Consider the following 24,600-nt stretch of genomic DNA (forward strand, 5'->3'; position numbering starts at 1 on the left):
GACTTAAGGAATGCATGTAAAATTGCTAAATAGAAAGCTTCGATGAGTGCCACATTTTTGAATTTTGAGGGAAAAATCCTGTGTACCCAGAAAAGAGTGGACAGACTTCCTACAGGCATGCACTTTTGGGGAACCACCCACCAAATCCCTGGGGTTCCTTCAGGAACCGCCAGGTAGACTGGTCAGACGAAGCTTTGGGAAGGGAGAGCCTGAGGTCAGTGTGTTTAACACTAAAGCTTTTAGACGTCCCACTCAGATACGCACATCCCATGTGAAAGGAGAAGTCGGGATTTCATGCAGTCTCTGCTCTGTTCTTTGTGAGTGCTGCAGTGAATTCCCTGACAGTGCTCCTTGTACTCGGTGTGGCGCAGACATCAACCTAGCCTCTGTCACCGCATGCAAGAGGTCTAACTGATGAAAACCACAGCAGAGGCCTAACCAAGACGATGTTAAGGAGACCTCTTTCAACTAGCATTTGCCAAAAGTCCCTGGCAAATCACCTGGGACTCATTTAATAGACTGTTCACCTGGCCTCTCCCCTGAGATTCCCGATTCCTGGGTATGGTTTGGAACCCAGTCTGTGTTATCACAAAGCAAACCAGGTGCTGTCTAACAGATTAGTAAATTTGGGAAGCATTACCTAGGATGATGACAAAACCAAGCAATACCGCTTTTTTGGCTTAAAATAACTTCAGCCAGTTTTCTGTCCCTTTCGTCTAAGTCTTTCTTGATATAGTGGGGGTCTTTGGACAACTGCAACTTTTCCAGAATTATCACATTAACCAATTTTTCATGGTTCTAAAGACATTAAAGTCAATTTTAGCTTTAAGGCAGAGCTGAAGACCTGCTAAGAATGAGCTTTTAATGACTTCAGTAACTGACTAGCCACAAAAATCCATAAATAAAGATTAACACCTCAAATTAATATTTTCCAGTCGTATGATTAGACTTCCTTATATTCCTTAATGCTAGGACAACCTTAAGCAACTTCTACCATTGAAATGTTTGTCTCTGGCCTCCTTTCGAAGGTCACACTGTTCTGTGTTTCTTGTCTTCTCATGCTTAGAAATCGAACAGGTTTATAGTCCTCTGGGTATATACCCAGTAATGGGATGGCTGGGTCAAATGGTATTTCTAGTTCTAGATCCCTGAGGAATCGCCACACTGACTTCCACAATGGTTGAACTAGTTTACAGCCCCACCAACAGTGTAAAAGTGTTCCTATTTCTCCACATCCTCTCCAGCACCTGTTGTTTCCTGACTTTTTAATGATGGCCATTTTAACTGGTGTGAGATGGTATCTCACTGTGGTTTTGATTTGCATTTCTCTGATGGCCAGTGATGACTATTAAGACACATGCACACGTATGTTTATTGCGGCACTATTCACAATAGCAAAGAGTTGGAACCAACCCAAATGTCCAACAATGATAGACTGGATTAAGAAAATGTGGCACATATACACCATGGAATACTATGCAGCCATAAAAAAGGATGAGTTCATGTCCTTTGTAGGGACATGGATGAAGCTGGAAACCATCATTCTCAGTAAACTATGGCAAGGACAAAAAACCAAACACCGCATGTTCTCACTCATAGGTGGGAATTGAACAATGAGAACTCATGGACACAGGAAGGGGAACATCACACTCCAGGGACTGTTGTGGGGTTGGGGGAGGGGGGAGGGACAGCATTAGGAGATATACCTAATGCTAAATGACGAGTTAATGGGTGCAGCAAAACAACGCGGCACATGGATACATATGTAACAAACCTGCACATTGTGCACATGTACCCTAAAACCTAAAGTATAATAATAAAAAAAAAAAAAAAGAAATCGAACAGGTTAAGGAACCTGGGCTACTTGCCCAGAACAATGTTAACAACAGTTATTAGCTCTAAGAACTAAAAGGAAAATAAAATGGTTTTCATTCATAATATGTTAATGAGGCTAAATCCAGAATGAGACCATGTGCCACAAAAGTAAGACAAATAACTTGAGTGATCTGCGTTAGTTTAAATTACAGTTCCAGGGACTTGCGTGTTGTCATTAAAGCTTACACTCATCACATTTGTAAGCAATGTTTAAAGGTGTTCCCGGGATTTACAATAATTCATTAATTTTAAGCCTTCTCTTTGCAAATGTTCCTGAGAATTCCTATAAATATGTAGATATAAAAAACTACAATTACCAACTTCACAACACCACAGACTTCTTAGTCTGTGCTTCCTTATAAGCTGTGGATACCTGCTCTCATACTACAAGTATTGGAGGTGGCAGCATTTCCTTAAAAAATTCTACTCTGACATTAGAGTTCATAAGAGACACTAATTGAGCTTTTTTTTTTTTTTTTTTTTTTTTTTGAGACGGAATCTCACTCTGTTGCCCAGGCTGGAGTGCAGTGGCGTGATCTCGGCTCACTGCAACCTCCGCCTCTCAGGTTCAAGTGATTCTCCTGCCTCAGCCTCCCGGCACCACACCTGGCTAATTTTGTATTTTTAGTAGAGATGGGGTTTCACCATGTTGGTCAGGCTAATTTAGCTTTTATGAAGGGAATTGTATGCATTTTTAAAAATTAAATGAAAAGAAAACGCACATACTTTCAGTAAAACAAGAATTACAGTTATTCAAATAAGGTGACAATCACATCAATTTTATTTTATAACAAATAGCATCATGTCCCAGTTCCAAAACAAAATAAATAGTAATGTTAATATAGAGATTTACTAATGGCCTTTTTTGTTAAAGAGTCTTAAAATGTTTCTTTGGACAATTTAAAAATTTTCAATGTTTTTTTTACTCCCGTACCACCTAGCCCCCCTGCCAAATAAAAATTAAGCATATTTTCTCCTGTATCTTGTGTATAGGTTATATAATAGTACCTTTTATCTTTAAGATATGAGATGAAACCCTACCTATGATTGTAGTGAGCATCCTACTTTATGCCTCTTATCTCCTTTAAATTCAAAATAGGTATTTCAAAAATAAAGTTAATATAGGTTTATAAGTAGGATTTGCTCACCCCTGAAAGTACTTTTAAGTAAATCTCCATATTTCAAATACTCTCTGAGAGTCTGTTTTATACTACAAAGTCTCTTATCCACATTTCTTCAAAATAAACCAAAAAAATCCTCCAAAATATCTATGAGAAACAAACAAGAAGATAAAATATAAAATCTTAATTTTTACCTATAAAATAAGGAAGCCAGTGAATAGCAATGCTAGAAATAAAATGCTAGATCTCCTAAATCCCTTCCCAAGTTTCATCGAGAAAGATAACGGTTAAAAAAAAGCAAATAAAAGCTTAAAAAAATCCCAAAGTTATTTCAAAAAGAAAAAGCGGCTGCATCTTCTTCTGCAGGTTAGAGGTAGTAAAGGCGGTTTGACAGTGACAGATTTGGCTCTCTGTGAATACTCTGGCCAACAAGAAAAGCCAGCTTGTGCGCATACTGGCAAGGAGCAGGAACGCGAATGACACCCTTTAGTGGAAGGAAAAAAAGGTTCTATTACTCTAGATTTAGCCTCTTTCAATTGCAAATCTCAGTATTGACCCTAAAAGCCTTTTAAACCACAGCTATTTCATTTTGAAAAGTGAATCTCCTTTATCTGCTAAACATCAACAAGTAGAAACACTTACTGGCCAGTTGTAATAGATGTGACACAGCTTGTAAGTCAAGCGCTGTATGTGGTCCGGCTTTAGGCCGCTGTTGTCATAGATGACGTTGTAATGTGTGGGAGAAACACTACCACTTCTCACAGACTGGCTCACAATAAAAAAGTCATACCTGGAATTACAGAAAACACATGGATGTACTGAAAACTAAAATTAGGACGATTCCAGCTTCTTACAGTGAAAAGCTCTGTACTACTCTTCACTGTAAGTTACTGCAGTAACTTCATCCCTTCTCACGCTGTAACTGCTTCCTTGAAGTCCAGGAGCGTGTTATTCACGAACCACTCGGGACTGCTTATGTGTGAAAGATGTTTATCATAAATATTATGATTTTGATTTTAAACATCTGTCATGATGCCTCCCAGCAGAACCAAGCATTTGATATGGGTGCTAATAACTATGGCATACTTGGCTAGTTCCTGTTTTCCACCCCCACACCTGAACCATGTGACTGAGCCTTCAGACTCTACAAGCACAACCTGTGGGGGCAGTGAGTGGGTCGAGCTTCAGGGACAGTTACTCCCCAAACTGCTTTTACCACGGAACCTTTTCCCCTCTTGCTGTTCCCATTGTTATTTAACAAAAATATAATTCATTTTAATCCCCAGGAATTTAATGCAAATCTTTAAGTGGGAGGGAACATGAAAGAATATAAACTAGTATGGGACCAAATGGAAGAACAAAAATCAAGTATAGCCATCCATTGGGAATTGGTTCCAGGACCTCCTGAGGATACCAAAATCCTCGGATGCCCAGGTCCCTAATAAAAAATAATGTTGTCTTTCTATAACCTCCCATATACTTGAAAGTATCGTCTTTAGATTATAATACCTAATACAATGCAAATGCTATATAAATAGTTGTTTGACTGTATTGTTTAAGGAATAATGACAAGAAAAAGTCTGCACATGCTCAGTACAGACTTTTTTCCAAGTATTTTTGATCCGAGGTTGGTTGAATCCATGGTTGCAGGGCCTACAGATAAAGAGAGCCGCCTATAGTACAAATATGAAGGAATACACATCAGTTTTTTTTTTTTTCATTTTCTTGGTACCAATAAAATATCAATCCAGAGATATTGTAATTTGACCCAATAAAAATTTAAGGAAATTAACCCTGCGATTTATTATGCCCATCAAAACTAGCAAAATTAGGAAAGCAGAACTGATCTACAACAGATGGTACAGCTACTTTTTCAAAGAATGAGGAGTTTAAAAATGTTAAATGACTTGTTCAGAAAGAACAGAGAAATCACGCCAGGGCTGGAATCCAAGCCTGGCTTCCCAGCTTAGGCACAAACCATTTGCAGTGCTGATTACAGATGACTTTGGTGCTCATTAAGAGCGGGCTTCTCAGTTGCAACAAAAGCAAAAATTGACAAATGGGATCTAATTAAACTAAAGAGCTTCTGCACAGCAAGAGAAACTATCATCAGAGTGAACAGACAACCTGCAGAATGGGAGAAAATTTTTGCAATCTACCCATCTGACAAAAGTCTAATATCCAGAATCTACAAGGAGCTTAAGCAAATTTACAAGAAAAAAAAAAAACAAACATTAAAAAGTGGGCAAAGGGCAAGAACAGACACTTCTCAAAAGAAGAAATTTATGTGTCCAAGAAACATACACAAAAAAGCTCAACATCACTGATCATTAGATAAATGCAAATCAGAACCACAATGAGATACCATCTCACACCAGTCAGAATAGCTATTATTAAAAAGCCAAGAAACAACAGATGACAAGGCTGAGGAGAAACAGGAATGCTTTTGCACTGTTGGTGGGTTAGTTCAACCACTGTGGAAGACAGTGTGGCAATTCCTCAAAGATCTAGAACCAGAAATACCATTTGGCCCAGCAATCCCATTACTGGGTACATACCCAAAGAAATATAAATCATTCTATTATAAAGATACATGCACATATATGTTCATGCAGCACTATTCACAATAGCAAAGACATGGAATCAACTCAAATGCCCATTACTGAGAGACTGGATAAAGAAAATGTGGTATATATACACCATGGAATACTATGCAGCCATATGAAGGAACAAGATCATGCTCTTTGCAGCGACGTAGATGAAGCTGGAAGCCGTTATCCTCAGCAAACTAACGTGGGAACAGAAAACCTAACACTGCTTGTTCTCACTTATAAGCAGAAGTTGAACAATGAACAGTGAGAACACATGAGCATGGAGGGGAATGACACACACTGGGGCCTGGTGTGGGGTAAGGGGGAGGAAGAGCATCAGGATAAATAGCTAATGCACGTGGGGCTTAATACATAGGTGATGGTTGGTAAGTGCAGTAAACCACCATGGCACTATGTAACAAAGCTGGATGTCCTGCACGTGTGTCTCAGAACTTAAAATAAAACTAAAAAAAAAAAAAAAAAGAGTGGGCTTCTTCAGGTGTCTGAATAACATCAGCAGTTGCTACATTTTAATAATATCTAGTGAAAACTCATGACGTTTTTTATACTTCATAATTCAACTGGGATTTTACCCAATTTGTTTAAGTTACTGTCTTCAGGCCAATGTCACATCTGGGCTTTGGCATTCGGAGTAGTAGCAATGTTGGAAAGCATCGGGGGTCGTTTTGAATATGGTGAAAGAGAATCCTGCAGAAATGAATTTGCTGTGTTAATATCTTAGCCTTCTTTTGTCTTTCTAGCCAATTTTTCCCCAATAGGTTAGAATTCTTCTGAGCCAATGCCATAACATCTGTCTCAGAAAAAGACAGAAATCCAAGATAATGTATTTCAAAATAAAAATTTCTCTCCACTGTCAGATAACACAGCAGACTAGATAAGACTAAACTCTGTATGCTATTATCATTTTCCACCTAAAGTCACTATAGTATGGCCTCATTTACCCAAGATTCACACAGGAAAATGTTCCACATGTCAACTTTGCATATAGGCTGAGACTTTATCCTCTTAAAGTCGCCTTCTTCACAAAGGTTCCAAAGCACCTACATGTAAAACAGACGTCCTCCCAATGATTCGCTCTCCTGAGGAGAGTGTTAACTTACAATGACTCATGGGTTGCCATCACGAACGTGCTCACTGCACTAACCACACCGCACACAAAAGGGTTTCTGAGGAACTCACTAAAAATGGAACAAGTTTCGGCTGGGAGTGGTGGCTCACACCTGTAATCCCAGCACTTTAGGAGGCTGAGGTGAACGGACCACTGGAGGCCAGGAGTTTGAGACCAGCCTGGCCATCATGGTGAAACCTCGCCTTTACTAAAAATATAAAAATTAGCTCGGCATGGTGGTGCATGCCTGTAATCCTGGCTATTCAGGAGCCTAGGGCATGAGAATTCCTTGAACCCAGGAGGCGGAGGTTACCGTGAGCCGAGATTGTGCTACTGCACTCCAGCCTGGGGAACACAGCGACTCTGTCCCAAAAAAAGAAGCCAAGTTTCCCGACGTTCTCACTGAATCCTCCTGTGCTACTAAGGCCATTTCCCTGTGCCTGCCAGTGCCCGCTGTAAGCTCCGGCTGGCATTCTGCTTTTCTTGCGGTTGGTGAGTGCAGCTCGGCTTAGAAGCCACTTTTCTCATAAGCACCTCTGTCTCGGATAAAACTTCTTGACCTTTAGACAACTAAGTGTATTATAAATCTAAATGTTTTTTACCAGAAAACAATCTGTGGATAGGTTACATATGTAAAAAATATAAAAGCAATCTACAGAAGCAATTCTTAATCTCCATATGTGTAGTCAATCGCACAGAAAATAATCCCCTTCCCCCCAACGAAAAACTGTACTTGGAAACCTCTCTTCGGACACTAGGAAACCATGGGCTTTATTAATTATGTTTGACCAAAGTAGTTGAAAAAATTAATGTTTATAAAAAATATAAGAACAGGCCGGGCGCGGTGGCTCACGCTTGTAATCCCAGCACTTTGGGAGGCCGAGGCGGGCGGATCATGAGGTCAGGAGATCGAGACCACGGTGAAACCCCGTCTCTACTAAAAATACAAAAAATTAGCCGGGCGTGGTGGCGGGCGCCTGTAGTCCCAGCTACTCGGAGAGGCTGAGGCAGGAGAATGGCGTGAACTCGGGAGGCGGAGCTTGCAGTGAGCCGAGATTGCGCCACTGCACTCCAGCCTGGGCGACAGAGCGAGACTCCGTCTCAAAAAAAAAAAAAAAAAAAAAATATATAAGAACAAAAGTAAAATGTATTAAAATTGGTAAAGCATAGGGGCCATGCTAAAGAAACAACCACCAAGGAGAAAACAACCTTCAGCTCTACACACGGAACTTACCATTCTGGTCTGGTGACCTCCACATCAATAACTGTTCCAGGAAGTGGATTCTGAAGTCTTCCTCCAGACTGAGCAAAAAATCTGGCGTTCACTCTTTTCTTCACCACAATTACCGTTAGTCTAGGGCTTAAAAATGATGATGAATGTAACTACATTTAGCCAGTCATATGTTCAGGGCACTCATTCATTCAGGTGTTCATATGCTCCATTTAAAAAGGAACACACCCCTCCTGGGGCGTATCATCTGTCCAGGTTGTGGAGAAGGATCAGGATCTTACTCTTGACAGGAGTAAAGACCAAGGATAAACGGTGAGAGGGAAACCAAATGGTACATATGTCCTGTGACACGCGGTCATGTAGATGGCTTATCCATAGACCAAACACATTACATACCTATCACACCAAAATGTTAAATCCAGCATGTCTTCAAAATTCACAATTTATAACAGTCTTCAGTGGGCATTTTCTACTGTGTAGAAAATATAATATTAACTCTAAAATCTTTAATAAGTAAGTGGATTTAAGTAGCTCTTTTCAAAATTACTGTTTCACAATATATCGGGGATACACACAGACACACACTCATACATACATACTACATATTCATATACCTTTTTCAGGAGGAGTAACTTCATTTTCATATTAGTGTTTCACTGGAGTCTCAAATGACATTTTGTGCAGACCCTAGGACCGCCCCACATTCCCTGGCCTACCACATGTCAGATGCACCCATACTAGAGGCTGCCCTTTTTAGCCATCCATCCCCACCTGGATTCTTCAGGTGGGTCTCCTGTGTCAAGGTTCATCAGGCTTCTTGGCCTGGACACATCCGTGCACTATCAGCTGTCCGTCCCGGCAGATCCCTGGCCCTTCTGCCCTCCCTCTGACCCTGCTGAGAGCAGCCCTGCACTTGCACTGTGTGGTCTGCTTGAGTACCTTTCACATCCTTTTCCACCCCCTCCTCCAGGCTCACGTCAAATCCTCCTGAAGCAGCCACACTTGTACACACATAATCCACGTAGTTAATCCATGAATTAGAACAGGTAGCAAATAGAACAGCACTGCCAGGTAGTAAGCACTAGATAAACATGAGTATTAGCACCTCCATCTCTTAAGAGGACAGATAGACTTGATTTCCAACGCTGGGAAGCAGAGGGTTTTATACAGTATGGAACTAGCAATGTCTGACTCGGCAATTTTGCTGTTGTTTTTCACTGAAAATTAAATAGGGCAAGAAATTCAATGAGAGTACTTTAGTAAGCAGAGGACATCTTCAGAAATGTCCCTATTTGCCTACGTAGACCACTGCTGCCCAGCGACTGCCCACGCTGATAGCTCTGAATATAACAAAGCCACAATGAACGTGTTGAAAACATGTGCAGCCCTCTGTTTCAAATGCCTCTGCCACTTACAGAGATTAAGTTCAGCATAGGGCCTTGTTGGAAAGTGATGACTATCTAGGACTTCATGATAGCATCTAAAACAAGTATCAGTCTTGGGAACAGAAGGACATAAGGTGGATAACGTGAATCCTATAACATCACGAGAAACAATTTAGCAAATAGAGCAACAAAAACAGGTCACAAATATGCTGGCATGACTTTCTGATTTGTTCTTGTATCAAACACTCTAAATCAGCTGCCCTGTGATAGGTCGCTATAAAAGCTTAAAAGCAACATTTCAATTTGAAAGCAAACATTGTGGTTCTAATGATAACTATTATACAAACATTTAAGTCCAAACTTTGCAGTTTTTAAAAGTGAAGAATAATTCTCAGATATTTTACCTTTACGTACAACTTGAAGGTTTTTCCCAGAAGAACTATCTACCGTGTATTGAATACTTACTGGATACTGTGTGAAGTGCATTACGTATATTTTCATTTACTCCTTGCAACGCCTCAGTTAACTGTTCCCTTCTTCTACAAATGAAGGTAAAGCTGGGATTAACCAAACTCTGATTTTAAGACATATTGCTTTTTACCACTGATCTCTACTGCCACAGTTCACAGTGTGCAGTCTACTTCACGCAACAGTGCGCTAAGTGTCAGCCCAAGCAGTCGACTTAGGTTCTCCTTCCCTGCAACGCTATGTTCCCATTCGCTGATGGAGCTGGGCAGGTGCACCCCCCAGCTGCACCAGGCTCCACTCTGCACACTCAGGACGACTGTCCACAGGTACTCATTCACTAGGGTGGCAACCTCCTTTTCAAGAGCCATTTCTGCCAGTCCTTCTGGGAATCAAACCCAAAGGACCCTAAGAAACAGAGATGACCCAGCAAGGCCCAGAGTGTGTACTCCTAGTAGCCCTACAATTCAGCTCAAGGGAATGTGACGAACTTGCACTATGACCTCTATTCATCATTTCTTGACAATTTCCTTCACTTCAGGTATGAGGAAGCGACAATGCAGACTAGAAAACACTGTGTGCTCAGGTAGTAAATCACAGGAAAAAAAGAGGAGGAAAGAAGCAGTTCAAGTCAGATCCTCCTTTACTGCCTGCCGCACACACCACAGCACACCTCCCCACACAGACAGAAAGGCCAAGTCAGACAGCAGCATACAATAAGGCTTCTAAAGCCTGAAAACAAAAAAGTGTCATTATTTGACAAAATATAAGCATTCAGAGTCTTAAGGGAATAGGAAAGAACATTAACTTTCATTTCCAAAATATTAAAAAAATGCATGGTCTTTTAATCTGAAACACAACTGTTTCAAAAAAGATAAAAACACTCCTGACTTTCTCTGAGACCTTCATGGCATCACATCTCATTTTAAGAAATGTCTGGGGTAAACACTTATTGTGTGGGGCCTTTTAGCATTGGCCAAAGATGACTCTGAAGCCCCTTAGTAGAAATAAGGAATGAGCTCTTGGTGCTTTTCCTTTTCCTACGCACCAGGTAAAATCAAGCCCCAGATGTGGCCAGTGGCTTTCAGAATCCCTCCTTTCTATAATGATACAAAATGCTAAAATACAAGAATAATGGGTGTGTAATATGTATGTGCAAGCACACAAAACAGGATGCAAGATCTCCCAAATATCCTGAAAAGTTCAATCTTTAAATCTGTAATGTATTATGCACTTAGCCCTTAACACAACAGTCCCTGATTTCAAATCACTCACAGATCTGATAAAGAGGACTAGTTAACATAACTGATTAGAACATCTCTCTCGCGATGGTACACACTTTATTGACTCATAATGGCACTGATGGAAATGTCTGTAGGAGAGCAGAGGAAGACAAAAACCAACACGGGTTTCAAAGGAAAACAAGTGCAGCATCTGGATACCATCCTCGGCTGTCCACATCGCTTAAACGGACAAAGTAGAGACTGGGGGTTGTGGCTCACGCCTGTCATCCCAGCACTTTAGGAGGCCAAGGTGGGTGGATGACCTGAGGATAGGAGTTCGAGACCAGCTTGGCAAACATGGTGAAACCCCATCTCTACTAAAAATACATAAATTAGCTGAGTGTGGTGGTGCACGCCTGTCATCCCAGCTACTCAGGAGGCTGGGGCAGGAGAATCGCTTGAACCTGGGAGGCGGAGGTTGCAGTGAGCCGAGATCGTGCCACTGCGCTCCAGCCTGGGCAACAGAGCAAGACTCTGTCTCAAAAAAAAAAAAAAAAAAAAAAAAAAGGGAGAAAGTAGAACCACCCCCTGCCCCATGAGACTAGATGCTTGCCAGTCACCTTACTGATCAAACACTAGTCAAGTCCACCAGGAAATGAAACAAGTATTCAGTAAACTAAGACTGTCAGGAATACTTATTTCAATAATGAATCCTGTGGACGCCTTTGGATGTACAGAATTATCAGATACTTGCACTCCAAGGCCTTAGGTAAGAAAGAAGGCTGATCGATGATTGGTAATGGTGTCTTACTGTCCTATTCTGTGAAGGAATGACCCTCTATACTACCCCTCAACACAGCCTTCTTGTGAAAAATTTCCAATAGAAACTTCCCTCTGCCCTTCCCATCACCTCAAAGGCCCTACTGTACCCATCAAGTTAGGTTCTCCCCTATCCTTTCATCTTGTGATGCTAACTTCAAAGATACAAATGTGCAGTTGTATAAAAAGAAAATGCTTTACAATTTGCATGCTTACTTGTAACCTCTACCAATGGATTTTAGACAATCCAAAAACTGCGGCACTTCGTAGTTCACCAGTGTTTTGAGTTGGCCGTCTCCTACGCCATCACGGTACACGATGATCCGGCTGGGCATGTACTCATTGCAGCTATTCCAAGCCCTCAGAGCCGCTGAAACAGGCCGGAGAAGTTTTACGTCAATTCTTGCCTACAACACAACTAGTCTGTTCTTCCCAAATTCTGGGCACTTCAGTAACACAGTTCAGGGTAATTTCTGGAAGACCCCAGTTTAGACAGCAGAATGGCAACCCCACAGGAGACTAACCTTGCAGGCAGACTTTGAGCCCATCTACCAGCTCCTGTCCTCTATCCTGAAATATGCAGCGTGAGAACCAGCTATTCAGAGAAAAACACAGCTAGAATAAGAATGCAATTGTCTTATCAATTTTTCCTTTCTGAATTATTCTATATTTATTTCACTCTTAGCAATCTGTCATCTTTGTAACTGCCTTAAAGACATCTGTTAACATCTCCAAATACTTTATAAAACCTTACACAGAAGGAGCAGGATACAAGAGATCCTGTATTAGCATCACAAACTGTGTCTGTTTTCATTACAAATCAATACCATGATTCCAGCTGCTAAGGAGAAAACAGAATTTAGCTATCATACCCAGAGGCGCTGTCCAGGTTTATTACACCTAAATACACACAGAAGCACATTCATGGCTGTGCTCTTGAGAAACTATTCATTGTAAGTTTCACTCTTCTAAAAGATAAAAGACCTTCAGCTCCATCCGTTACCTCTAGCAAACTAGTGCAGGAACAGAAAGCCAAATACCACCTGTTTTCACTTATAAGTGGGAGCTAAATGATGAGAACTCATGGATGCAAAGAGGATAACAAGAGACACCAGGGCCTACTTGAGGGTGGGAGGTGGGAGGAGGCAGAGAAGCAGAAAAAAATAACTACTGGGTACTAGGCTTAGTACCTGAGTGATGAAATAATCTGAACCACAAACCCCATGACACGAGTTTACCTATGTAACAAACCTGCACATGCACCCCCAAAACTAAAAGTTAAAAATGATAAAAGACCTTGAAACATATCCATTACTAATGTCAACAACTAATATACCTTCAATTTTCATGTATTACTATTCTTGGCAATTCCCTTAGTTCCAAGAAAAGCACTGAAAAATAATGTTATTATGTTGAAATACAAGTGACTGGGTAAACTGAAGTTGTTTTTCTACATGAAAATGTGAAACTACATTTCAGTGGCCAGTAAATATTATTAAACAAATACACTTTTAGAGAGAGTCACATTTAACAAGATGTACTTGCCAATACATATGATTAAAAAAAAAATCTGAAATGCAGTTTGACGAATACAGGATGAAAGTCACTCAAGAGCTAGGGTAGGTCATTATTTTTCTTTCCTAAATTCGTTGCTGTATATAATTGAGAAACTGGAAGGATAACAACGAAGAATGAACACTACTCCTGAACCACCAGACCCCTGCTTTATGTCCTCACTGCCACCCACAGTAGTCCAGTCTCACTCACCGGGTCATCCCTTCATTGATGCTGGCAACAAATCCTGCGATTGACCTCCGCCCAGCTGTCGTGTCATGGTAGCAATCGATGCCAACGATCATCACGAGCTTCAGCTTCAACACAAATGTGGTAATTTTAGATACAATGGAGTACCAGCAACATTTAAAAAGTAAATCCATGTTCTTAAATACCAATTTTAAAACTGCATCTACCAATTAAATCAAACTCACGGGGACGTCCACCCTCCAGAGCTCTCCTCCCATCTTGCAATTCATCTGTAGGGCAATCTTTGTAGCAATGGCCATGATAGTTTGCTGTTTACCTAAGGTTCGGGCCACCACACACTGACTTGGGGTAGGGCAATCTGTACACAGGTATTTTTTAATAGCATCATATTTGTCCTTCCGATTACTTGACAACAGACAGACAACCTGAAAACAAAGTGCCCTCGTTACAAAGAATTAGGAGACAGATGATTAAGAGTAAGGGAGGGGACAGGAAACTAAACTCACCTGTGAAGTATCAATGTCAGAACATGATCATTTATTTTACTATTCACTTCAGCCACACAGCTAATCAGTAGGACATTAACAAATACTGCTCATCATGTTCAACTAAATGATAAGTGCGCGTGAAGGAAATAAATCATGTTAAGCAAACTACGAGTCAAAACTGAATACTGTTTAAACTTGAGAACTTAAATATGCTCTATGTAACCAGCGCAGAAAAATTTAGAGACAGAGAACAAGGTAATACAAGTTAGTGATAAGTGACAGGTAGACAGATTAAAGATTTTCCACAGTCTTAATTTACTCATGATTCACCTACAATCGTAACTTGTAAGCCTTAAAGCTCTGGATTGAGAATCTTATCAAACTATGAACTTCCACAGGAGGTCCATGGACAATTTTGCGGACAAAACAGAGTGCCTGATCTAAATGTACCCCTGCCCCAATTCTGGGCATCCAAGTTTAACTTTCTGGAGTTTGTTTTGTTTTGTTTTTGAGATGGAGTTTTGTTCTTGTTGCCCAGGCTGGAGTGCAGTGGCACGATCTCGGCTCACTGCAACCTACACCTCCCAGGTTCAACTGATTCTCCTGCCTCAGCCCCCAGAGTAGCTGGGACTACAGGTGTGTGCCACCACGCCTGGCTAATTTTTGTATTTTTAATAGAGAGGGGGTTTCACCATGTTGGCCAAGATGTTCTCAATCTCCTGACTTGTGATCTGCCCGCCTCGGCCTCCCAAAGTGCTGGGATTACAGGCGTGAGCCACTACGCCTGGCCTGAATCCAGCTTTTAACTCATTGCCATGTTCTCCAATTTATATTCCCAGATTCTTCTCTTCCCTTTCTATAGTGCCCAGCAAAATAATTTTCCCACCTTGGGTGTTTCCATGACCCAGATAACATAATAGCTATCTGCCTGTGGGATCTAAAGTGTGACATGAAGGGCTAAAATAATGAACATCTGAACATTAGAGGAAGCCAATTCATTTCTCAGGCTTACAGCAACACAGATGTATTGTTTATCACTAAATCTGTCTTTGCCAACTCACTGCAATGTGGCTGTACGAAAACTCAACGGGGCAGAAGAAACTCATCCTAGCACTCGATACCCCACGACGTGCTGCTGTCTTCAGAATGTTTCCTGTGAACTAGAAATGTACCTTCAACTTGTTTTTAAAATAGCCAAGGATACAAATGCCTAATTATCAGTGAAATCGCTGAACTAATCATTATTCACATGCATATCATTTTTCCCTTCCTACTTCACAATCATAATCACATAATAGTAGAACCTATCATAATTTTCCTCACCACTCACATCTTAATCTCATATTGTCGTTCTATCTTTTGCAAGTTCCATGTTCCCTCAGCAGATCTTTGGCAATTTTAGGCTACAGGTGTAAAAAGCAATAGGAATTGAATGAACTTCTATGTGACACCCACTACAGTCCCAGGCTACTATGACCTTTCTATGTCAGTTTTCTAACAATAACCAACCAACTCTGCTAAAAATAAGGAGCGCTGAAGTACTTGTCTTGGACCCCAACAAAATAGATGGAATATTCAAATTGGACAAGTTGAGAGAACCTGAATAAAAGGACTACTTATAAGACACCCTCCCCCACACCCAGGGGCTCATGGCAGCAAGAGCAGGGCAGGGAATGGTTATGGGAACAGGGCATGGGGGTGTAGAGTGCAAAGAAAGCTCTTCAGGGGTCATGGTCTTTGGCTCGGCTGTGCTTTCCCTTCTGCAAAGTAAATGTCTAAGCCCTACTCTCTTTCTTCCACTGTGGACCAGGAAGTCTTGAGGCCACAATTCCAAGTTCTTGGACAAAGACTGAATGCAAAGGAGATTCTAGACCAAATGTGATTAAGACTTGGACAACTCCGGAGTTCCCTGACAATGAGCCTGGCTCTATTTTGCTACATTAGCCTGGGTGTGTGGACTTAAAAAGAAAACTATGGCACTGCTCATGTTTATAAAGGCTACATTCTAGATGCAAACTAAAAACAATAACCACATCAATCTTGACAGAATTTCAGGGTGGGAGGAGTGTTAGAGAAGAAATATAACTTAGAAAGCTTCCAAGTTGAAAACTTTGCTGGAAAACACAAAGGCAAGTTTGAGAAAAGTGTGTCAGAAGTGTGTGCAGGGGTGTGTGCATGAGAGAGAGGATGAGCAGGATGGCGGCCTGACCACGCCTAAAGCGCTACCATGGTGAACAAGGCCAGGCTGTAGTCGTACAACGTGCTGGTGCCTGGAATACAGAAGGCCCCGTTCTCAGCGCTGGGGACACGACAGGAATGAGGCAGATGGCCTTGCACTAGAGAGCAGTGTGCCAGAGTGATGGACAGTTTCTAACCAACAATTTATAGAAAGCTGGACTAACAGTGAAGTCAAGACATACCTGACAGCCTAAAAAACTAGCTTGAGAAAAGGGGGGTAATTTTCCCCTGAATAATTCAAAACACTGATGGGATTGGGAAAATGAAGAGTTAACTCAGACTGGCTGAGTTTGAGGAGCTGATTGGCAGCAGCAGCAGCAGCAACAGTGATTAACATGTCCTGGGCTACTAGGGAGGGGCCGGGCATGACAATGCCATTCAACTTCAGAAGTGCTATGAGGGTCCACTACTATTATTACTACCATCTTAATTTGTTCAGAAAAGGAGATAAAGCCAGAAGCACTTGATGAAGATCAGGCAAATGGCTGAGCCGGGATGTGAACCCAGGGGGTTGATTTCAGAGTTTACCCTCTTAATAACTGCACTACAGAGTACAACAAAAACGAAACCACAACACACACTTGCTGCACGTCCCCACAATTTCAGATCACCAATGAAAACCACCCGTCATTAAGTGGCTGCCATCACCTAATGTCCCCGTCTCCAATTCCTAACCCTCTGTACCTCCCACCCACCCACGCTAGGCAGTAAGACTCTGGCAAACAGGCATATGGGCTCTTCAGGACTCAGTCCTCCCCTCCTGAGTCATCACTCGCTCACCTGGATGGTTGGGTCAAGCGCACACAACAACAACATGTTTGCAGATAAAAGGGGAAAGAGCTTAGGAGAGTGGTTGCATCCGTATCCCGACCCCTCGGGGTGACGTGGATGCACGCGGAAGCTGACAAGCTGCTGAGTGTCACTCAGGGCTCTCTGCTCTCTGCGACCCTACTCTTCCCATACCTGGCACTAGACTGTCTGGGGAGCTTCCGTGTAATTACGCAATCCTACGTCTACGTGTGCCGAACGACAGCTAATTTTTACTTTTGTGCTTTTCTGTATTTTCCAAATTTTCTAGACTAAGTAAAGCCTTTGGGTCTGAATAAGTTGAAGATGGCTTTGTTTTTCTCCACCCCTTCCTCACCTTTTGCAGTGTGTAAACCAAGCTCCTAGGTATACAACTAAAGCCAGCATTAGCTTAGCTACTTTATGGTTACAAAACATATTTTGTGCCTAGTTTGAGAACCTATTAACATTTGAAAAAAGAACTCCAAGTTCCAAAATGTACAAATGCCCCCTTCGAAAAAGCTCTTTCACCGAAAACTGCCGATATGTCAATTAGTTACTTACTATCTGGGTGTCTGCTGTGACCTTTTGCTGTAAGACTCTTAAGTAAGCTTCAGTTCTATCATCCACTTCAATCCTAGAATGAAAGTACACAATCCAACATTCAGACAAAGTCACGACAAACGGACCATGCATAAACACTTTCCTGTGTAACACGAAACACTTCTGTATAAAACATGAAATCAAACACCGAGACTAGCCATTCATGCCAAGGGCTGTTTCTAATACAAACGAGCAGTATTTTAAGCACGCAGGTTTCAGAAACTGTCTTACTTGGTTGAGTCTCCCATCCATTCTTAGTTATTAAAATATACTTCTGTTTATCTGCATTACAGGGAGCCACATCAAATCTTTCAATTAAGATAACGTAGTTTGTATTTTTAATAGTTCCATCGCTTTTGAGTTCCCACCCCCGCCAAATGACTGCTAAGCAATTTTCAGAGCAGAAATGACTTGATTAACTTACATTATTGCTTTTTTCATTTGCATGCCCATGGCTGGTGTAACTTTAAATAGATTTTGTATCAATGAATTGGCTGCTTCATAATTTCTTCGCGTATAGATCAACAGCCAGTTATCTAGTGGCTTAACACTAATTAATGGTGCACCTCTTGTCTCTTTGGACCAATCTGCAAATTGTGGATTGTAATCAAACTAGAAGAGAGTTCAGACACACTGTAAATTCCATTGTAAGTTCTCAGTGATCAAGCCAAAAAGTCTTCAATAATTCCACCACGGCACATTTTGAAACTTAGTGTACCACTCTTACGCTTGAATTAAAGGGGCAGAGAAAATGCCCTCAATAGGGGCAGACTCTAAAACATATGCAAAGGATGATGGCCATTTTACTTAAAATACACTCATACTGACAGCTGCCACTCAAATGCTTACTTGGACCAGGTACTTCCCGAAGTGCTTCCGTTGCATTCTCCTTAATCTTTTAAAAAATCTTACAAGCACAGCTACTCTTTTCTTCATAACGAAAATATTAAAAAATAAGGCTTTGAGAGTAAAGCAACTTGACTGAGGTGTTATATGCCGCAAGCAAGCTACAAAAACATCTGACAGCAAGACAGAAAGTGAAATAAACACGAGGCACAGCCCCCGAGTGCTGGTCGTCACAGGGAGCAGCCCGGTGTCTTCCGCGTGTCCTGGCCACCTCCCTGACTGGCCTCATGCAGGGGATAGCGTAAACAATGCAACCAGAATATTAAACTACATTGTGAGATCACTGTTCACAGGACATTTCAAAGGCAGGAAGGACAACATTTTCTAAAAAAAAAAAAATTAAAAATGTTGGCACTTTACAGTGCTTTAATTACACTAAAATATTTTTAGAATACTTTTCCTTTTCTGAAAATGAAACATAAAAGGTATCATAATAATTAATATATTATCTCTATAAACAAAAACAAATGGTCCAGGCCAATCAAATCAGGGATTTTCCATCATTGTAGTGGCAGTCAAAATATCAACCCAGGCAGATAGTTAGAATTCTACACTTTAGCTCAAGTTATTGAAAAAAAAAAAAATTGAACCACTTTTTAGCTAAGTCTTACAGATTATTTTTGAGGACCCAGCTACAGGCTCCACATTCTCTAGGGCTTCCACGTTTTCTCCTCCTGGGGTGTACCTACTCCTGAGGTCCCAGGCTGCTCATGTGGGTTGATAGAGAGTGGATGAGAGGAGAGAAAGGGGAGAAGAGAAAGGTGAGGAAAAGATCATTCTAGCATGGAACTCAGTTATTCCCACTTGCTTTATTGTGATTTGACCCAAGTCTCACTTGATTGTCAACTTTAAAAACTGCCTTGCTTGGAGCTTGCATTGAGCTGAGATTGCACCACTGTACTCCAGCCTGGGGGACAGAGTGAGACTCCATCTCAAAAACAACAACAACAACAACAACAAAAACTGCCTTACTGTTTTTCCACCTTGGTGAATCTTTTCTGTTTGCAAAATTCTTCCTGAGAAGGACAGTAAGTTGGAATCAAAGCTCAAACCCCAGTCTCGAAGCTCCCTTTGAACATTATCGTTTCTGTAAATTTAACACATTTACGTGCCACTCAACAAAGAGACGCAGCAAAAAGACACAGTCAAACAGATATCCACTCCAGCCTACAACACATTCCAATGTCGCCGTCAGGGTTAAGGCGCTGGGGAGAATGCCAGCCAGCACAGGAGCACAATCATCTTTCTCTCATCACCTTCAGGCTTCTCTTCATGACATTCTTTAACTTAAAATTCTGATGCCCAAACTTTCTCCCCGTCAAAGGAAACCCCTTGATATAACAAAGATAGAAAAAAGATTTGACCAAAAACATCCCCTTTTTCTGTTGTTACCTTTTGCTAACAGAAGAATTAGAAAGACTCCACGCTACAAAGTTTAACTTCATTATTTCCTGAGGAGTAAGTGAGGTACAGGTAGACTTGCTTAGAAACGCAAAGAACAAGCCCACCCCAAATACTACAGATACCAGAGGAGAAAGTTACTTCATGCCACTCCCTCAAAAGAAACCCCTCAAAGCCACATAAAATACTAAACACAAAACTGAAACCATGCCCCAGTGAAATCAATGACTTACTTATGAATGTAATCAATGAGTCGTCCCACTTCACGCTGCCTTTGCTCTGGAGTTAGTCTTGTATGAACTGCTAAGTCTTTCATCACGTTAAAATCATTACGCATTTTATCAGTTAGACCTTTAGATAAGACATTGAAAGGCATATGGTTAAAGAAATAATCATCAGGTCTAAATAACTGGAGTATAGGGTGATGGTGAGTGGGAATTCCCAGGAGACAAGGCAGTTTTAAGAAAAGGTTTTCTAGGGGGAGGGAAGGGGAAGTAAAGGAATGTCTGAGGACTCCTAGGAAAGAAAGGGTAAATCCAGGGGCTTCCTTCTGAGTGAACGAAATGGAACAGTACCTGTAAGATAGCAGAGCTCAGGAATGAGCATGGCAGGCCCTGGCAGTGTCCCCCCAGGGCCCCGCCTTCTCTTGGGCTGGCTGACCAAGACAGGCTGCTTCAAGTCGGTGATCTCTTGGTTGTACTGCTGCTCAAGAGAGGAAAGGGTCCCTGTTCATGGCAAATGCCTCGAGTAGCATCTCAGTGGGCAAAAAGGGTTTCATTTTTTAAAAAAAGAAACAGCTAGGCCGGGCGCGGTGGCTCACGCTTGTAATCCCAGCACTTTGGGAGGCCGAGGCGGGCGGATCACGAGGTCAGGAGATCGAGACCACGGTGAAACCCAGTCTCTACTAAAAATAGAAAAGAAATTAGCCGGGCATGGTGGCGGGCGCCTGTAGTCCCAGCTACTCGGGAGGCTGAGGCAGGAGAATGGCGTGAACCCGGGAGGCGGAGCTTGCAGTGAGCCGAGATTGCGCCACTGCACTCCAGCCTGGGCGACAGAGCGAGACTCCGTCTCAAAAAAAATAAAAATAAAAAGAAACAGCTGATGCCAATAGCAAGGCTGGTAATAGCTTCAGGGTAAAGTTTTAAAAAGGCATTTTTTTTAACCTTGTTAAAACAGACGTTGTGATTTCTATGCTCTACTGAGTGCCCTGTCTTTTTCCTAAAAACTGTGATGGTCCAGGACAGTATGGTTCTGAGTTCAGACTTTCTTAGTCACAGTTCTCATTGCTTAATTTTTTATTTCTTGGTTTAGAAACAGTAGTCTGTGTAACTCTGCATCTTCCCCATAGGATGATTCCTCTAAAACTATTTTCTGTTATTGTGAGAACTTACTAATAAAAGCAGTCTCACTGTAAAGAGGGGAAGGGAAGAAGTTCCTATGATACAGGGCATTTTTAATCAAAGTTTTTATAAAATATTGATATTTTCAAGAAATCAAATTTCAATTAAGAAGTATTAAGGTTCCCCATATGCAATCACTGCCGAAAATAAGCATTCACAATTTGTAAAACAACAAAAAATGACATTCGTGATTTTGTTTTTTTTTTTGAGACGGAGTCTCACTCTGTTGTCCAGGCTGGAGTGCAGTGGTGCGATCTCGGCTCACTGCAACCTCTGCCTCCCGGGTTCAGGCGATTCTCCTGCCTCAGCCTCTCGAGTAGCTGGGACTACAGGCATGCACCACCATGCCTGGCTAATTTTGTATTTTTAGTAGAGACAGAGTTTTGCCATGTTGGCCAGGCTGGTCTCGAACTCCTGACCTCAGGTGATCTGTCCACCTTGGTCTCCCTACAGTGCTAGGATTACAGGCGTGAGCTACCACACCTGGCCAATATTCATGATTTAACGTCCTCAAAAGACGAGCTCTCTGGCCTCCAGCTCAGCTCTGCAATTCTAGAACCATGACAGGCTTTGAGTTCTCTTCACTACAGGTTCTGGCCCTGTGTCTCAAAGATCCTCTTTCCTACCATCTCCTGTATCTTGCTGAAAAGAGATTTTCTTAGCAACCTGCTTAATTCAGATCTAGCTTAAAAAAAAAAAAAAAAAACCCACACACCTGCACCGAGCACACTAGAAGAACAAAAACCCACACACCTCCACTGAGCACACCAGAAGAATATCATCACAGCATGTCCTTAGTCTGTCTCTCATCAGCAGGCTAAGGGTACTTGCAAATTTCTTATTCCTAGCATATGACAAGGTCCTGGCCACCTATTACAAACCCTCGTGAATTAAGAAACCATGAATTCTAGCCTGTTCTCAACTTATTCTGATGGAAGCAACCATCCAGGAAAGAAGTTAATGTTCTTACTTCAAATAAGAATTTTTTTTTTTTTTTTTTTTTTTTGAGACGGAGTTTTGCTCGTTGCCCAGACTGGAATGCAACGGCACGATCTTGGCTCACCGCAACCTCTGCCTCCCAGGTTCAAGAGATTCTCCTGCCTCAGCCTCCCTAGTAGCTGGGATTACAGGCATATACCACCACGCCCGGCTAATTTTGTATTTTTAGTAGCGATGGGGTTTCTCCATGTTGGTCAGGCTGGTCTCGAACTCCCAACCTCAGGTGATCCACCCACCTCGGCCTCCCAAAGTGCTGGGATTACAGGCATGAGCCACCGCACCCGGCCAAGAAAATTTTAAGTGGAACACTGATATCTGACCTCTGCTTCACGTAGCTATACTACCTATTTTATCACATGTTTTAAAATGAGAAGTCTGGGAACAGTTACCCTCTACACCACATCACTGACTTGCAAACACACACGGTAGAAGTTTGATCATAATTTCAGAAGTGTGTCCTCTCTCACCCTATTTCACCCAAGGCCTTAAGGGCATGGTTCCTGATACAGAACTTGTACTCACCACCCCCCTCCACTTTTATATTCTTAGGGTCCAAATGGCCTGTCATTCATTCATTCATTCATTCGAGACAAGAGTTTTGTTCTTGTAGCCCAGGCTGGAGTACTGTGGTGCTATCTCGGCTCACTGCAACCTCCGCCTCTGGGTTCCAGCGATTCTCCTGCCTCAGCCTCCTGAGTAGCTGGAATTACAGGCATATGCCACCACACCCAGCTAATTTTTGTATTTTTAGTAGAGATGAGGTTTCACCATGTTGGCCAGGCTGGTCTCAAACTCCTGACCTCAGGTGATCCACCCACCTCGGCCTCCCAGAGTGCTGGGATTACAGGCAGGAGCCATCGTGCCTGGCCCTGTCAAATCTTTTTAAACATTTTCCTCTACACCTGAAAAAACAGCACTCTCATTTTTATTAGACATTACTGTTAAACCTTTTATTTTAAAAACCAACTATGACCTTCTTTTCCAAACACCCTTACTTCTTCTACTCTGTTTCCTAGATATTATCTTCAATCCCAAACCATCACTTACTACTAAAACTGCACTTCTACCAGAAAATCTAAGAATGCTTTCTTTTAAATATCTTAATGTCAACCTCTTTCATTAATTATTTCTACTAAAGACATCTGATTATTCCTGATTTCCAGAGAAGTCTTCCCTAGAGAAAGAAGCTGAGCTGAGATCTCAAGCACAAGCATGCAGGGTGTGTCCAACAGAGGGGACACGGCCCTATGTTTAGTCTAAAGGCACAGTGGGGGACACGCCATGAGAAGAAAGCAGCAGGCAGGGTCTCATGGAGAAAGATCACCACACTTCACAAGACACAGGGCCACGGGTGCCACATCATTTCTGGGGGGAAGGGGAAGAAGAAGAACAGATGTGTATGAGTTGATTGATCAGAAGGCAGAGGAAATACTAAGACTAGTTAAATGAATTATAAAAATAGGGCCTGGACAGGAGATGCCATTTAGAAAAGGAGAAAAATGAAGGCAATTCAGATAACAAAGTGGGTGACAGAATTGCACAAAGAGAACTAGGAGGCAGGGGAAGGTGTGGAGATCTGACGTGTGACTCATCCACCATTTGTTTATTCAAATATCCAAGAACCTACTTAGGCATGGGGTATATAAACCATAAAATCTCTTGCCTCTGTCCAAGATACCTTCTCCGCATTGACCGAGAGTACCAAGTAGGGGCCGTGTTGGGAAGACAGAACACATTCAACATTGGCAACATGGGAGAGGTATCTTTGAGTCATCCAAATACTTAGAACAACCAGGCAGCTAAGCTTAGACAAGTCTAGGCTGGAACTGGAAGTCTGGGGATTCTTAACATTTCATGCCTGAAGCCTGGGCAGAGGAGACTGGAAATCACCCAGGGAGTGAACATATAGTAAAAGGGGTCTGGGCAGAGCTCCTAAGTATGATAACACGTAAAACACCACTCACAGGAGGATGAGCTGCCACAGGACACTCAGTACTAGTCAGGGAAGGGGACAGGTTCCACTGACCTTGCTTCAGGTTTAAATCACATTTTCAGCTGATGTTTCCTTTATATTTGCTGTTGATATACCAACTTCTACCATCCCTGAGAGTGATTACTAAAATTAACGACAGAAAAATGCCACAACTCATTCCTCACAGCAACCTCTGACACCCAG

At 41.9% G+C, this 24,600-nt stretch overlaps 1 protein-coding gene across 10 annotated transcripts in view; it reads right to left on the bottom strand.

The window, feature by feature from the left end:
- PIWIL1 (piwi like RNA-mediated gene silencing 1) overlaps nt 1–24,600 on the bottom strand; it is a 79,252-nt gene that overhangs the window by 41,427 nt on the left and 13,225 nt on the right. For 5 of the 10 annotated variants that reach the window (XM_058424988.1, XM_058424994.1, XM_058424987.1 and 2 more), the window contains 12 exons: nt 20,601–20,727; nt 20,259–20,376; nt 19,597–19,711; nt 18,143–18,330; nt 17,680–17,752; nt 13,828–14,028; nt 13,607–13,710; nt 12,364–12,434; nt 12,056–12,209; nt 7,951–8,076; nt 3,639–3,786; nt 2,634–3,480 (listed from right to left, as the gene is read on the bottom strand). In XM_058424988.1, the coding sequence (XP_058280971.1) occupies nt 3,364–3,480; nt 3,639–3,786; nt 7,951–8,076; nt 12,056–12,209; nt 12,364–12,434; nt 13,607–13,710; nt 13,828–14,028; nt 17,680–17,752; nt 18,143–18,330; nt 19,597–19,711; nt 20,259–20,376; nt 20,601–20,727 (1,542 nt within the window). In that variant the 3' untranslated portion in view covers nt 2,634–3,363. Of the gene's footprint in view, nt 1–2,633; nt 3,481–3,638; nt 3,787–6,096; nt 6,296–7,950; nt 8,077–8,391; nt 9,165–9,797; nt 9,872–11,125; nt 11,344–12,055; nt 12,210–12,363; nt 12,435–13,606; nt 13,711–13,827; nt 14,029–17,679; nt 17,753–18,142; nt 18,331–19,596; nt 19,712–20,258; nt 20,377–20,600; nt 20,728–24,600 lie in introns of those variants that run through there. The other 5 variants (XM_058424989.1, XM_058424990.1, XM_058424991.1 and 2 more) reach the window with 5 other exon arrangements.

The sequence above is a fragment of the Hylobates moloch genome, unplaced genomic scaffold (assembly GCF_009828535.3).
Source record: "Hylobates moloch isolate HMO894 unplaced genomic scaffold, HMol_V3 SCAFFOLD_12, whole genome shotgun sequence".
NCBI classification, from domain to species: domain Eukaryota; kingdom Metazoa; phylum Chordata; class Mammalia; order Primates; family Hylobatidae; genus Hylobates; species Hylobates moloch.